Source organism: Trachypithecus francoisi, unplaced genomic scaffold, assembly GCF_009764315.1.
Source record: "Trachypithecus francoisi isolate TF-2019V2 unplaced genomic scaffold, Tfra_2.0 Contig01705, whole genome shotgun sequence".
Classification (NCBI taxonomy): Eukaryota; Metazoa; Chordata; class Mammalia; order Primates; family Cercopithecidae; genus Trachypithecus; species Trachypithecus francoisi.
Window position 1 is genome coordinate 1,153,752 of NW_022681450.1, and position 14,188 is coordinate 1,167,939.

The following is a 14,188-nucleotide window of genomic DNA, read 5'->3' on the forward strand; positions in this document are numbered from 1 at the left end:
TGAAGATAGCCTTTACATCCCTAATCCCCTTTGGGAAAACCCCCTGGGGCCCAGGTACTCACAGATCTAGCCAGTCCCCGAGCCCCAGGCCGCCACAGCAGCAAGACGGCAGCCTGGCTCAGGCCTCGGTTTGGCCGCCAGACCCTCCCTGCGGCGATCGCTACCGCCATCTTGGCTAACAACCACTCAGCGGTCCGGCACTCACGTAGGCTAGATTCGGGGCTGCCCCTTTATGTGCCTGACGCAAACTCCAGCACCATCTGACAAGAAAATCACCTTCTTCCCATTCTGTGGTAGAGAGAATGCACAGAGATTTGGAGAAGAAAATCTATCTACCCAAAATTTTCCCCAATTGCCTCATTGTAGTTACTCCTGTAACAGGCAAAGAAGAGGGCAACCTGACCACGGCTTCAGGGATTTAGGGCCCGGGGGCCCAGAGTAAAACAGGTCACTGCCAAGGCCTGCCTCCTGTTCTCAACTGTCCAATGGCGTTGCCAGAGTTAGGAGGTGGGACTGGGCGGAGCCAGATTGTTGGTAAACGCTAAGCCACGTGCGGACGCCAAGACGGACGGCCGAGCCCAGCGCGTGCGCAATGGTTACGCGAAGTGTTCGCAGCGCGCGCTGCCGGGCGGAAGTGATAATCGCAGCCACACGTGGAGTCGGCGCGATGGAGGAGGAGATGCATACTGACGCCAAAATCCGCGCTGAAATTGGAACAGGGTGCAGCCCTCGGGGTCCCGGCTGCAGCCTCCGGCACTTTGCCTGCGAACAGAACCTGCTGTCGCGGCCAGATGGCTCTGCTTCCTTCCTGCAAGGTAAGAATTTACCCAGGTCTTTTGGAGAGGGACTACCATGTACCGTGCAACGGAGTGCCCATCTTCCCACGATACCAGCTGGTAAATGTCACTACTGCGTTGATGCATGATTTCTTGTCCGATTGAATACTACTACATACGCAGGGATACATACATCTCTCCCTCACGACTAGAAAGGAGAAGATGGCTCCATCTTTGTAAATATGTCTGAGAATGACAGGCGGGGCAGACCGACCCGCAAGAATTGATATTTCAGAATAGGGAAAATCACCTCACCAGGGTAAATATCGCCGTTAACTAGCTTCCTCCTCCTCACCCCTGCCCCCGCCCGCCCCACACACACACCCGCTAGGTCCTTGCATCCCGGACTAACGCAAACCTGTCAATTTGCATACTCTGGACTGTGGCGGATCTTTCACCCACGTAAATACTCCTCAAATTGAAGATAATGTCACTGCCCTGGGTTGAAAAATACATCCCCACTGCTACCTCACTGCATCTCTCCACAGGAGTAAATATCCCTAAGATTAGGGCAAGTCTTACCTATAGGGCAAATATCCCCTTCCTCTAGCTAAATAACTCTCAGAACTAGATTAACTCCAAGAATATTCCTCTTTAACGTTTGAGACAGGAGGCTGGGCGCGGGGGCTCACGCTTGTAATCCCCACACTTTGGGAGGCCAAGGCGGGTGGATCACCTGAGGTCAGAAGTTCGAGACCAGCCTGGCCAACATGGCGAAACCCCGACTCTACTAAAAATACGAAAATTGGCCAGGCATGGTGGGCGCCTGTAATCCCAGCTACTCGGGAGGCTGAGGCAGGAGAATCGCTTGAACCCGGGAGGCAGAAGTTGCAGTGAGCCAAGATTGTGCCATTGTACTCCAGCGTGAGCGACAAAACAAGACTCTGTCTCAAAAAAAAAAAAAAATTTGAGACAGGGTCTCACGATGTTGCCCAGGTTGGTCTTGAACTCCTGGACTCAAGCAGTCCTCCTCTCAAAGTGCTCATATAGGTATCAGCCACCACACCCAGCCCCAATACATTTTAACAAAATCTGGCTGCTGTGTTGATTGTGGGGAGTATGGGAGAAAACAGGGAGGTGATGGTGGCTCCAGCCAGAACAGGAGTAGTGGAGGTGATGAGATTCTGGATGTAGTTTGAAAGTAAAACGGACAAAACTTACGTATAGTTTGGTTTGAGTGCGAGGAAAAAGAGTCAGGCATAACTAAGGTTTCTGCTCAGATCTGTACAAGTCTGGAAATCAGGAGAGACCCAAGCTGGACATAGGCAATTTGGAACTCTCTGGCTGTATATATGGTATTTCAGCCTATTGACTGAACGAAGTGAGTATAGATGGAAAAGAGTACCCAGGACCAAGCCCTAGGCCTTCCAACTTGAGCAGTCAGGGACTTGTGACAAGCAAGCCAAAGGAGACTCAGAAGGAACGCCTAGAGACTTAGGGGGAAACCGGGAGAGGGTGGTGACCTGTGGCCAAGAGAAGAACGTGTCTGAGATGTGAGGGCTGACAGCTGTTTCAGCCTTACTGACAGCTGGGTCAATGGAGGGTTGATCATTTGGAGGTCAGTGGTGACGATGTTGAACTGCCGCAATGGAGTGGTGGGGTCACAGAAAAGGAATAATAGACAGCTGTTCAGGAGTTTTGCTGTAAGAGGATCAGATAAGTGGGGCAAGAATTGACGATGGTTGTGGGGTCAACAGGGAAGAGAATTGCTGGAGCCACGTCTTGAAGAAGGTGAGAGGGGAGGGACTCTTGTGCTCAGGCGAAACACAGGCAGTTCATCTGGAGCCAGAGGCGAGTTCTATTTTGGTTTCTCCAGTCCTCAGGGCAGTTTTTCCTGGAACTAAGCACACCTTCCGTGTAAGGGCAAATTGGGCATCCCAGGAAATACCGCCTTAACCAGGGACCTTCCCGGACCCTCCCTCAGGCTTAGCACTTATGCTGAATTGAGATACCTAAAGTTTCTTCGAACCTAAGAATTAAGAAGGGGCCGGGCGCAGTTGCTCACACTGGTCATCCAAGCACTTTGGGAGGCTGATGAGGGTAGATCACCTGAGGTCAGTAGTTCTTTTTTTTTTTTTTTTGACACAGAGTCTCGCCCTGTCACCCAGGCTGGAGTGCAGTGAAGCGATCGCGGCTCACTGCAACCTCCAACTCCCGGGTTCCAGCGATTCTTCTGCCTCAGCCTCCCGAGTAGCCAGGACCACAGGGGCGTGCCCCCACGCCCAGCTAATTTTTGTAGTTTTTAGTAGAAACAGGGTTTCACCACATTGGCCAGGCTGATCTTGAACTCCTGACCTTGTGATCCACCCGCCTCGGCCTCCCAAATTGCTGGGATTACAGGCATGAGCCACCTCACCCAGTCGAGGTCAGGAGTTCTGAGACTGGCCAACATGGTGAAAACCCGTCTCTACTAAAAATACAAAAATTAGTCAGACGAGGTGGCACGCACCTGTAATCTCAGCTACTCTGGAGGTTGAGGCACAAGAATCACTTGAGCCTGGGAGACAGAGGTTGCAGTAAGCTGAGATTGCGCAATTGCACTCCAGCCTCCTGAGTGACAGAGGGAAACTTTGTCTCAAAAAAGAAAATAGGTCGGCGGTGGCTTACGCCTGTAATCCCAGCACTTTGGGAGGCCGAGGCAGGAGGATCACGAGGTCAGGAGATTGAGACCATCCTGGCCAACACGGTGAAACCCCATCTCTACTAAAAATACAAAAAAATTAGCTGGGCGTGGTGGTGGGCGCCTGTAGTCCCAGCTACTCGGGAGGCTGAGGCAGGAGAATGGCGTGAACCCAGGAGGTGGAGCTTGCAGTGAGCTGAGATCGCGCCACTGCACTCCAGCCTGGGCAACAGAGCGAGACTCTGTCTCAAAAAAAAAAAGAAGAAGAAGAAAATAGAGACAGGAGTCTTGCTATGTTGCTCAGGCAGGTCTCAAACTCCTGGCCTCAAGCAGTCCTCCCACCTGGGCCTCCAGAGTGCTGGGATTACAGGTGTGAGGCACCATGTCTGGCCTCAAATGTTTTGTTTTTTTCTTTTTTTTTTTTTTTTTTGAGACGGAGTCTCGCTGTTATCGTCCAGGCTGGAGTGCAATGGTGCCATCTAGGCTCACTGCAATCTCTGCCTCCCCGGTTCCAGCAATTCTGCTTCGGCCTCCCGAGTAGCTGAGATTACAGGCACCCACCCACCATGCCCAGCCAATTTTTGTATTTTTAGTAGAGATGGGGTTCCACCATGTTGGCCAGGATGGTCTCAAACTCCTGACCTCAGGTGATCCACCCACCTCAGCCTCCCAAAGTGCTGAGATTACAGCAGACAGTACTAGAAGCCAGGCTTTTTATTTCTTAGATCTTACCTCCTGTACCCCGTTCATAGCTTCTGGGGAAATAAGCAGGAATCAGGATTCATTTCAGATATTACTCCTTTCTCAGGTGTCCAGACTGGTGCAGAATTTGGGGGCCAGTGCCTAAGGGAAGAGCTGGGCTGGGGAAGCTTTGGAAAGAGAAGTTGAGAGCAGCTGCAGTAAGAGGGAGGATGGTTAGCTTTCAGGAAGAACTTCCCGTTAAAAGTTACTAATACAAGCCGGGCATGGTGACTCAAGCCTGTAATCCCAGCACTTTGGGAGGCTGAGACAGGCGGATCACGAGGTCAGGAGATCGAGACCATCCTGGCTAACCCGGTGAAACCCCGTCTCTACTAAAAAATACAAAAAAAAACTAGCCAGGCGTGGTGGCGGCGCCTGTAGTCCCAGCTACTCGGGAGGATGAGGCAGGAGAATGGCGTGAACCCGGGAGGCGGAGCTTGCAGTGAGCTGAGATCCGGCCACTGCACTCCAGCCTGGGCAACAGAGCGAGACTCTATCTCAAAAAAAAAAAGTTACTAATACTGGCCGGGCACAGTGGCTTACGTCTGTAATCCCAGCACTTTGGGAGGCTGAGGCGGGCAGATCACGAGGTCAGGAGTTCGAGACCAGCCTGACTAACATGGTGAAACCCAGTCTCTGCTAAAAATAAAAAAATTAACCGGGCATGGTGGCACGAACCTGTAATCCCAGCTACTCAGTAGGCTGAAGCAGGAGAACTGCTTGAACCCGGGAGGCGGAGGTTGCAGTGAGCCGAGATTACACCACTGTACTCCAGCCTGGGCGACAGAGCGAGACTCTGTCTCAAAAAAAAAAAAAAGAAAGTTACTAATATCAGGGCTAGGCATGGTAGCTCACGCCTGTAATCCTAGCACCTTGGGATTACTGTTGCCCAGGAGTTCGCAGCCTGCCTGAGCAACATGGCAAAATCCCCTCTTTACTAAAAATACAAAAATTAGCCAGGCATGGTGGCACGTGCCTGGAGTTCCAGCTACTTGGGAGGCTGAGGCAGGAGGATCACTTGAGCCCAGAAGGTTGAGGCTGCAATTAGCCGTGATGGCACCACTGCACTCCAGCCTGGGCAATGAGAGTGTGACCCTGCCTGAATGCCTGAACGGATGAATGTTAATAATATCAGCTAAAGTCTGTTGCGCACTCAGCATGAGCCCTGCAGTGTTCTAAGTATTCTCTTTGAATTGTGTCCTTTGATCCTCACAAGACGCTAGTGGGGAACGACTGCTATTTTCCCCACATTACAAATGACGATACACAGGCAGAGAAATGAAGTGAGTGCTCAATCACTGCCAACAAATGGCGGTGGTGACATGGGGAGCCCTGGCCATCAGGCTCAGTGCCACGAATGGGGCCCCAGGAGCAGGAAAGCTGTGAGTGAGGCGCTCCCGCCCTGCTGTCTTCTCAGGTGACACTTCTGTCCTGGCGGGTGTGTACGGACCGGCCGAGGTGAAGGTCAGCAAAGAGATCTTTAACAAGGCCACACTCGAAGTGATCCTGAGGCCGAAGATCGGGCTGCCTGGTAATTGGACCCTGCTGAACCTCTGAATAGTGCCCAGTTTGTCATAACCACCCCCCAGCTCCTCCCTACCAGCTGCCCCGAGTCTCCACTCCCCGCTTTGGTCTCCACTCAGCTGTTTCTGTCTTTAACTCTGCCCCGTATCTCATCTTCTGTTGCTTCTTTCTCTGCCTCTAATTTCTCCCTCCCTCTTTCTCCCTCTCTCTGCCTCCACTCTCATTCGTTCCATTAACCTGTTTTTCTTTTCATTTATTTATTATTTATTTATTTATTATTTATTTATATTGAGACGGTGTCTCACTCTGTCACCCAGGCTGGAGTGCAGTGGTGTGATCTTGGCCAACCGCAACCTCTGCCTCCCAGGTTCAAGCAATTCCCCTGCCTCAGCCTCTCGAATATCTGGGATTACCGGTGCACGCCACCATGACCACTAATTTTTTGTATTTTTTAAGTAGAGATGGGGTTTCACCATGTTGGCTAGGATGGTCTTGATCTCCTGACCTCGTGATCTGCCCACCTTGGCCTCCCAAAGTGCTGGGATTACAGGCATGGGCCACTGTGCTTAGCCTTTTTAAAAATTTTTTAATTTTATATATATATATATATTTTTTTTTTTTTTTTTTTTTTGAGACGGAGTCTGGCTCTGTCACCCAGGCTGGAGTGCAGTGGCCCGGTCTCAGCTCACTGCAAGCTCCGCCTCCCGGGTTCCCGCCATTCTGTTGCCTCAGCCTTCCGAGTAGCTGGGACTACAGGCGCCCGCCACCTTGCCCGGCTAGTTTTTTGTATTTTTTTAGTAGAGACGGGGTTTCACCGTGTTAGCCAGGATGGTTTCGATCTCCTGACCTCGTGATCCACCCGTCTCGGCCTCTCAAAGTGCTGGGATTACAGGCTTGAGCCACCGCGCCCGGCCTAATTTTATATTTTTAAGACGGAGTCTTGCTCTGTTGCCGAGGCTGGAGTGCAGTGGCTTGATCTCAGCTCACTGCAACCTCCGCCTCCCAGGATCAAGCAATTCTCCTGTCTCAGGCTCCCAAGTAGCTGGAATTACAGGCGTGAGCCATCACACCCAGCTAATTTTTGTATTTTTAGTAGAGACAGCGTTTCACCATGTTGGTGAGGCTGGTGTCAAACTCCTGACCTCAAGTGATCCACCCGCCTCATCCTCCCAAAGTGTTGAGATTACAGGCGTGAGCCACTGTGCCTGGCCCATTAACCTGTTTTTCCACCCTTTTACCCTCATATCCTTCAGTCCCCACTGGCTGGGCCTACTAGGGTGGGAGTGGGTGTGGGTAGCAGCATAGACATGGAACTCCCAGGTCTTCTTCCCCTGGATGGTTCCTTTGGTGGATGCTGGAGGTAGCAGGGGTCAGTGGACAGCAGTCAGGCCTTGCCTTCTTCCTACTGGAAGCTTCCATCATCCCAGGTACCTGCACCATCCCAGGCTGAGACTGTGGGCCCTTTCCAGGGGTTTGGGTGGGGCGTATGGAGGAAGGTGAGTCACATGAAGGGGAAGACCCTGATAGCCGCTCTTCAATTTCTCCAGGTGTTGCAGAGAAGAGCCGGGAGCGGCTGATCAGGAACACGTGCGAGGCGGTGGTCCTGGGCACATTGCACCCCCGCACCTCCATCACTGTGGTGCTGCAGGTTGTCAGCGATGCTGGCTCTGTATCCTTTCTCCCAGGCCGCCTCCTCCAGGAAGTCTCCTGATTGCCTCCCTTCTGGTGGCTATATATATGCTCTCTGCTAGCCAGAAAGACTTCAAACACTTAACAGGTGCCAGCTCAGTGAAGAAGGAGAGCAAACAGCCTGGGTGCTTACTTATGTGCCAGGCACTGTTCTGTGTGCCTTACACACATTAACTCATTTAATATAGCACATGCCCTTAATGATCCCCATGGAAGTGGCAGAGCCAAGATTTAGACCCAGACCATCTAGTTCTAGAGCCCAAGGACCCTGGCAAATGAGTGTTCTTATGTTCGCATGTTTCAGGTGACAAAACTGAGGCCCAGAAAGGGGAAGGGGCTTGCCCAAGGTCACACAGCTTGGAAGTGTGGAAGGCCACACAGGAGGGACTCAAGCCCAGGCCCATCTGACTCCAGAGCCTGTGCCAATCTCCTTTGTTTTTTTTTGGTTTTTTTCTTTGTTTTTCAGACAGGCTCACTCTGTCGCTCAGGGTGGAGGCAGTGGTGCAGTGTCAGCTTACTGCAACCTCTACTTCCCAGGCTCAAGCGATTCCCATGCTTTAGCCTCCTGAGTAGCTGGAGTTACAGGTACCTGCCATCACACCAGGCTAATTTTTGTATTTTTAGTAGAGACAGGGTTTTGCCATGTTGGCCAGCCTGGTCTTGAACTCCTGACCTCAAGTTATCAGCCCACCTTGGCCTCCCAAAGTGCTGGGATTACGGGCATGAGCTACTGTGCCCGGCCGGCAATCACTTCTACTCGGCACCTCAGTGGATTTTAGGCCCTCAGTGCTTGGGGCGCCCTGAGCAGACAGCAGCTGAGTCAGGAGCTTGGCCTTGAAAGATCTCCCTGTCTGAGGTGAGGGAGGTTGAGGTTGAGGACCAGAATTAGGCACTGTAGAAGGCTTTACTGGAACATGGCCCTGAACTGGACAGACATTTTATGATAGGCAGAGAGAGAAAATATTGTGACCCCATTTTACAGAAGGGGAAAGTAAAGCCCAGAGGAAGTGGTGGAGGATCAGCAGCAGAGCTGGAACCGGTTGACTCTAAAGCTGTGGCCTTTGTGTGGCCTGCTCTGCCTGGAGAAGACACACATGAGAAAACTGAGGCAGAGCCAACTGACTCCCAACCTGTGCTGTCTTTCCACTGTGAGCTCCCTGCAGGCAGCAGCGCGATGGCTCTTCCTCCATTGCCCTGCCAGCTCTGTCACCGCTGAGTGGCTGCTACCCAAGTTTTGAGCCTGGCTTTGCCAGTGCCTCCCCCATGTGACTTTGGAAGGTTTCTTCCCTTCTCTGACCCTACTTGCCAACAAGTGTGTGGTACGTACTTCAGTACATACCTGTTGAATACTATATTCCCCGTCTAACAGATGAGGAGATTGAGACTCTAAGTCATTTGTTCAAGGTCACACAGCTGAGAGAGCAAAACTGGGTCTGGAACCCAGGGTTACTTGATCCTCGGACCACTTTTAAGCACTCTGCCATACTGCCCTTCTGTGACCGATTAGTGATGTCTGCCACAGGCATCAGCCTGGTGGAGGGAGGCATGGATCTGCTCCGCTGGCCAGGCCTACAGTAGAAACTTCTTAGGCTGGGCGCGGTGGCTCACGCCTGTAATCCCAGCACTTTGGGAGCCCGAGGCAGGTGGATCACCTGAGGTCAGGAGTTTGAGACCAGCCTGGCCAACATGGTGATACACCCTCTCTACTAAGAATACAAAGATTAGCCAGGTGTGGTGGTACATGCCTGTAATCCCAGCTACTCAGGGGGTTGAGGCAGGAGAATCGCTTGAACCCGGGAGGTGGAGATTGCAGTGAGCTGAGATCACGCCATCGCACTGCAGCCTGGGCAACGAGCAAAACTCCGTCTCCAAAAAAAAAAAAAAAGAAACTTAACCATTGCCTGTGGTGCTCAGCTCCTGGCCTGTTGTCTGAATGCTGCCTGCATGGCATTGGTGGATGCAGGTGTGCCCATGCGGGCTCTCTTCTGTGGGGTCACCTGTGCCCTAGACTCTGATGGGACTCTCGTGCTGGATCCTACATCCAAGCAAGAAAAGGTAGGTGTGAAGATCAGGGTGGCTGAAGGGCAGAGGCCAGACAGCTCCCCCTCCCTTCCTCCAGGCCTCACTTCTCGCAGACAATAGGCTCATGCCACCTCAATCCCACTTAGCAAGGGCTGCTCTTATCATCATGGTTCATTTAGCAGCAAGTGCTAGAAACCCAGCTCAAACTTGCTTAATTAGAAAGGAAATGTGGGGCTGGGTGCGGTGGCTCACACCTGTAATCCCAGCACTTTGGGAGGCCGAGGTGGGCAGATCATCTGAGGTCAGGAGTTCAAGACCAGCCTGACCAACATGGAGAAACCCCATCTCTACTAAAAATACAAAATTAGCCAGGTGTGGTGGTGCATGCCTGTAATCTCAGCTACTCAGGAGTCTGAGGCAGGAGAATCACCTGAATCTGGGAGGTGGAGGTTGTGGTGAGCCGAGATCACGCCATTACATTCCGACCTGGGCAACAAGAGTGAAACTCCATCTCAAAATATAAATAAATAAACCAGAAAGGAAATGTATGGCCGGGTGTGGTGGCTTACACCTGTAATCCCAGCATTTTGGGAGTCCGAGGCGGGCAGATCACCTGAGGCCAGGAGTTCGAGACCAGCCTGGCCAATATGGCGAAACCCCGTCTCTACTAAAAATACAAAGGTTGCCTGGGCGTGGTGGCACATGCCTGTAATCCCAGCTTCTCGGGAGGCTGAGGCATGAGAATCACTTGAACCCAAAGGGTGGAGGTTGCAGTGAGCTGAGATCGTGCCATTTCACTCCATCCTGGGTGAAAGAGTGAAACTCCATCTCAAAAAAAAAAATAAAACCAGGACTTTAAACAGCATCAGGATGTCCTTGCTTCACTTCTCATCCCTGCCTTTCTCTCCACGTCAGCTTCATTCTCTCAGCCAGCATCTCTCCTGAGGCTGGGACTGACCCCTTAAGCTCCATTTCCATCTTAAGAGGCTCAAAAGCAGGCCGGGCGCAGTGGCTCAAGCCTGTAATCCCAGCACTTTGGGAGGCCGAGATGGGCAGATCACGAGGTCAGGAGATCGAGACCATCCTGGCTAACACGGTGAAACCCCGTCTCTACTAAAAATACAAAAACTAGCCGGGCGAGGTGGCAGGCGCCTGTAGTCCCAGCTACTAGGGAGGCTGAGGCAGGAGAATGGCGTAAACCCAGGAGGCGGAGCTTGCAGTGAGCTGAGATCTGGCCACTGCACTCCAGTCCGGGCGACAGAGCGAGACTCCTCCTCAAAAAAAAAAAAAAAAAAAAAGAGGCTCAAAAGCAAACAAGAAGACAAGAGAGCTTTCCTCGTCGGCTCAGGTGCAGTGTCCTAAGCTCAGGTTATTCTGAGTTTTCTGCCCAGTGCTATAATGGTCCCCTCCAGTCAAGAAGACAGAAACCACTTGGAGGGTTTCAGATGGAGGGAGTTAAATGCAGGGACTTTGTAACAACAGTGTTGGAGGAGCTAGAGGAGGAAAAAGGAACCAGGAGTGACACCCAAAGATGAGAAACCCCTCCCAGACCTGGGCTGAACCTGCGAGCCAGCTCCTGCTCTGTCATGTTGGAGACATCATCTCAATTGGCTCTGCATGCACATAGCATGTCCTGCCTCTGCCCTGGCCACTGAGGTCCAGAACCCACCCCACCTCCGTGGCTGTCACACAGCCACAGCCATCAGCACCTGCTATTGTCAGTGAGGACCAGGGTGCTGCTCTTCTTCCATTCTCCCACCTCATTACTGCTGGAAACTAGCTGGTAAGGGAGTCTGGGACATACAGCTTGCTGGCTTCCGGCCCCTCTGAGGCAGAGCATGGAAGGATGACTGGGAGGCGGAGAGGCACCAGATAAGTGAGTGGCACTGTGGCTAGCCCCTTGGGGCAGGAATACTAAGCTTGGAAGCCCCTGTCAGAACCACGTGGTTGGAATAAGGGGCATGGAGTACAGTTCTACAAAGGAAAGGCAGAGGGCTATACCCGGGGAAGTAGGGAAGGAGTGGTGTAGACAAAAAATGACTGCGCTTCATGCTTGATAGGTGAGCACCTGGCTGTGGAAAGGGAGGGGCCTGGAGGCCAAGGGTCCGGAGTCCCTTCAGTGGGACTGGCTGCAGGTGTGTGGTGGGAAGCGGGGTGTTGAGACAGGGTCTCACTGTCGCCCATGCTAGAGTGTAGTACGATCACAGCTCACTGAAGCTTCAAGCTCCTGGGCTTAAGCAGTCCTCCCACCTCTGCCTCCTGAGTAGCTGGGAACTCAGGCATGCACCCCCATGTCCAGCTACTTTTTTTTTGTTTTCTTTCTTCTGTTTTTTTTTTTTTTTTTTTTTTTTAGAGATGGGGTCTTCCTCTTTTGCCCATACTGGTCTTGAATTCCTGGCCTCAGTCAGTGTCCTGCCTCGGCCTCCCAAAGTGCTGAGAGTATTGTCATGAGCCACTGTGCCTGGCCAAAGGACTGGCTGAGATTTTATCTGAGGGGAAGGTCCTAGGTCCCCCACCACCTTCTACCCCTTGTACCTAGGAGGCCCGGGCAGTCCTGACCTTTGCCCTGGACAGCGTGGAACGGAAGCTGCTGATGTCCAGCACCAAGGGGCTCTACTCGGACTCTGAGGTACCAGCATGGGGATGAGGGGAAAAGCCAGAACCTTCCCTCCCACTGATATACGGTCTTGTCCCAACTCTACCCTGGATTCTGAGAGGCTTCAGGAGAGCCTCTTACATTTCTTCTTGTAAAAAAGAGGGAGTTTTCAAACTTCATGGTCCCAGAAACCTTTGCGAAAATGTTTAAGGGAAGCCCAATTTATGAGACAGGCAAAAAGAGGATGAGCTCTGTTTGAAGTCAGAAGAGGGCATGTGATGGTCCCCCAGCTCCCAGCTCAGAGTGGTGAACCACGGAAATTCCGGGTCTCAGGCTAAGGGACAGAGCCTAGAAACTCTTGGACCAGACTGTCTGCAAAAGCATGTCCAACCTGGACCTCAGGAATCTAGGAATACATGGCAGTGAAGACTGGGAGTCTCTTGATTCCATGGCTCTTAGATTATTTGGGCTCAAGGGGCCCATGGCTGTAAAATCCCCTTCTGTGCACTCTCCAATTCCATAGCTCTGCAAAGCTGGGGCCTCCAAGGTGTGAGGATACCTGATTGGTCTGAATCCTGTTGCTGTCAGAATCTGATCTTGAAGCCCTTCGCCCTTTTCCTGATCTCTAAAAAACAGCTCATTAAATGGGAAATAATCCCTCACCACCTGCCTCACTTGGGGGCAGGGGAGTGATGGGAGGTTAAAGGAGTCAGCAGAAACTCCTGGGTCAACTAAGTCACGTGTGCATGCAGGGCTCAGCCCCCAGCACTGACCGGTCTCTCCCGCGCAGCTCCAGCAGTGCCTGGCTGCGGCCCAGGCCGCTTCGCAACACGTCTTCCGCTTCTACCGGGAATCGCTGCAGAGGCGTTACTCCAAAAGCTGAGGCAAGCTGGGGCAGAGGGCCGCTCCCACTGCCTCCACCCACTCACCCCCTATAGCCTGAAGCAAACCAGCGGCCCAGCCTTGCCTCTCTGTCCTATGGGCTCCTGTGAGCCTGCAGCTCTGTAACCACAGGGCTCCTGTGGGGAGGCCTTGGCCTGTGACAGCCCCAGCAAGGATAACATTCAGAGGAGCTCACATTTATGGAATAGATAAGTCAATAAATTAATTCACTTTAACAAATGTCTGTTGAGTACCCATTGTGTGCAGGCCCTGCTAGTGAGATCCCAGAGGAGCAGGGAGGTAAACTGGAATTTGTCAGATGGTAGTAAATCTATAAAAAAGTAAACAGCAGGAAATAGGAGTTTGGGAGAGTCCCTTTATGGAGGGCAAATTCAGTACATCAGGCATCAGTGCCTTCACAGAGCAGGGCACCCTGAAGGAAGAAAGGGCATGAGCTCTTGGATAACGTGGGGAAGGACCCCCCAGGGACTGGGGACCAGCTTGGTGAACAGGGTGGCCAGAGCCAGTGAGCAAGAGCAGGAGAGCAGATGGGGCTGCGGGGAACAGGCAAGCATGCAGGTGGGGCCTTGTAAGCCATGGGGAGGAATCTCACCCACCAACCCTGTGAGATGGGGCTGTTATAGTCTCTGTCTTGTTTTGTTTTGTTTTGAGACGGAATCCCTTTCTGTTGCCCAGGCTGGAGTGCAGTGGGGTGATCTCGGCTCACTGCAACCTCCGCAAGTGATTCTCCTGCCTCAGCCTCCTGAGTAGCTGGGACTACAGGCGCACGCCACCACACCCAGCTCATTTTTGTATTTTTAGTAGAGACAGGGTTTCTCCATGTTGGTCAGGCTGGTCTCTAACTCCCAACCTCAGGTGATCTGCCCACCTCTGCCTCCCAAAGTGCTGAGATGACAGGCATGAGCCATCGCGCCCTGCCTAATTTTTGTATTTTTAGCAGAGACGTGGTTTCACCATGTTTGCCAGGCTGGTCTCGAAATCCCGACCTCAGGTGATTTGCCTGCCTCGGCTGCCCAAAGTGCTGGGGATTACAGACGTGAACCACTCTGCCCAGCCTAATTTTTGTATTTTTAGGAGAGATAGGGCTAAACCCTGCCTGGAGTTGGAGGCAGTCCCATTCAAACCAAATGGCCTGCAATAGGGAAATGGATGCATCCTTAAGGAAACATGGAAGTGTTGGCACCTGGACAGGGAAGACACATCTGCCACAAGCATTTAGCAGAGGCACATAGGAAGTGCTCACTGAGCACACTAAGA

At 52.2% G+C, this 14,188-nt stretch overlaps 2 protein-coding genes across 6 annotated transcripts in view; one reads left to right on the forward strand and one right to left on the reverse strand.

Moving 5' to 3' along the window:
* Positions 1-531, reverse strand: part of BCKDHA (branched chain keto acid dehydrogenase E1 subunit alpha) — a 31,081-nt gene extending 30,550 nt beyond the window's left edge. For 2 of the 3 annotated variants that reach the window (XM_033198535.1, XM_033198525.1), the window contains exon 1: positions 63-531. In XM_033198535.1, the coding sequence (XP_033054426.1) occupies positions 63-170 (108 nt within the window). In that variant the 5' untranslated portion in view covers positions 171-531. The remainder of the gene's footprint in view (positions 1-62) is intronic. The other variant, XM_033198542.1, reaches the window with a different exon arrangement.
* Positions 529-13,146, forward strand: EXOSC5 (exosome component 5). 3 transcript variants are annotated; one of them, XM_033198818.1, is made up of 6 exons: positions 529-815; positions 5,615-5,728; positions 7,269-7,390; positions 9,325-9,465; positions 11,972-12,061; positions 12,819-13,146. In XM_033198818.1, the coding sequence occupies exons 1-6, from the start codon at positions 593-595 to the stop codon at positions 12,909-12,911; spliced, it is 783 nt and encodes a 260-aa protein (XP_033054709.1). In that variant the 5' UTR covers positions 529-592; the 3' UTR covers positions 12,912-13,146. The 3 variants fall into 3 exon arrangements, with proteins under 3 accessions (XP_033054709.1, XP_033054716.1, XP_033054725.1); XM_033198834.1 differs by lacking the exons at positions 11,972-12,061; positions 12,819-13,146 and adding exons at positions 10,348-10,418; positions 10,734-11,670 and having other exon boundaries at positions 577-815; XM_033198825.1 differs by lacking the exon at positions 5,615-5,728 and having other exon boundaries at positions 569-815.
* The last annotated feature ends 1,042 nt before the right edge of the window (positions 13,147-14,188 follow it).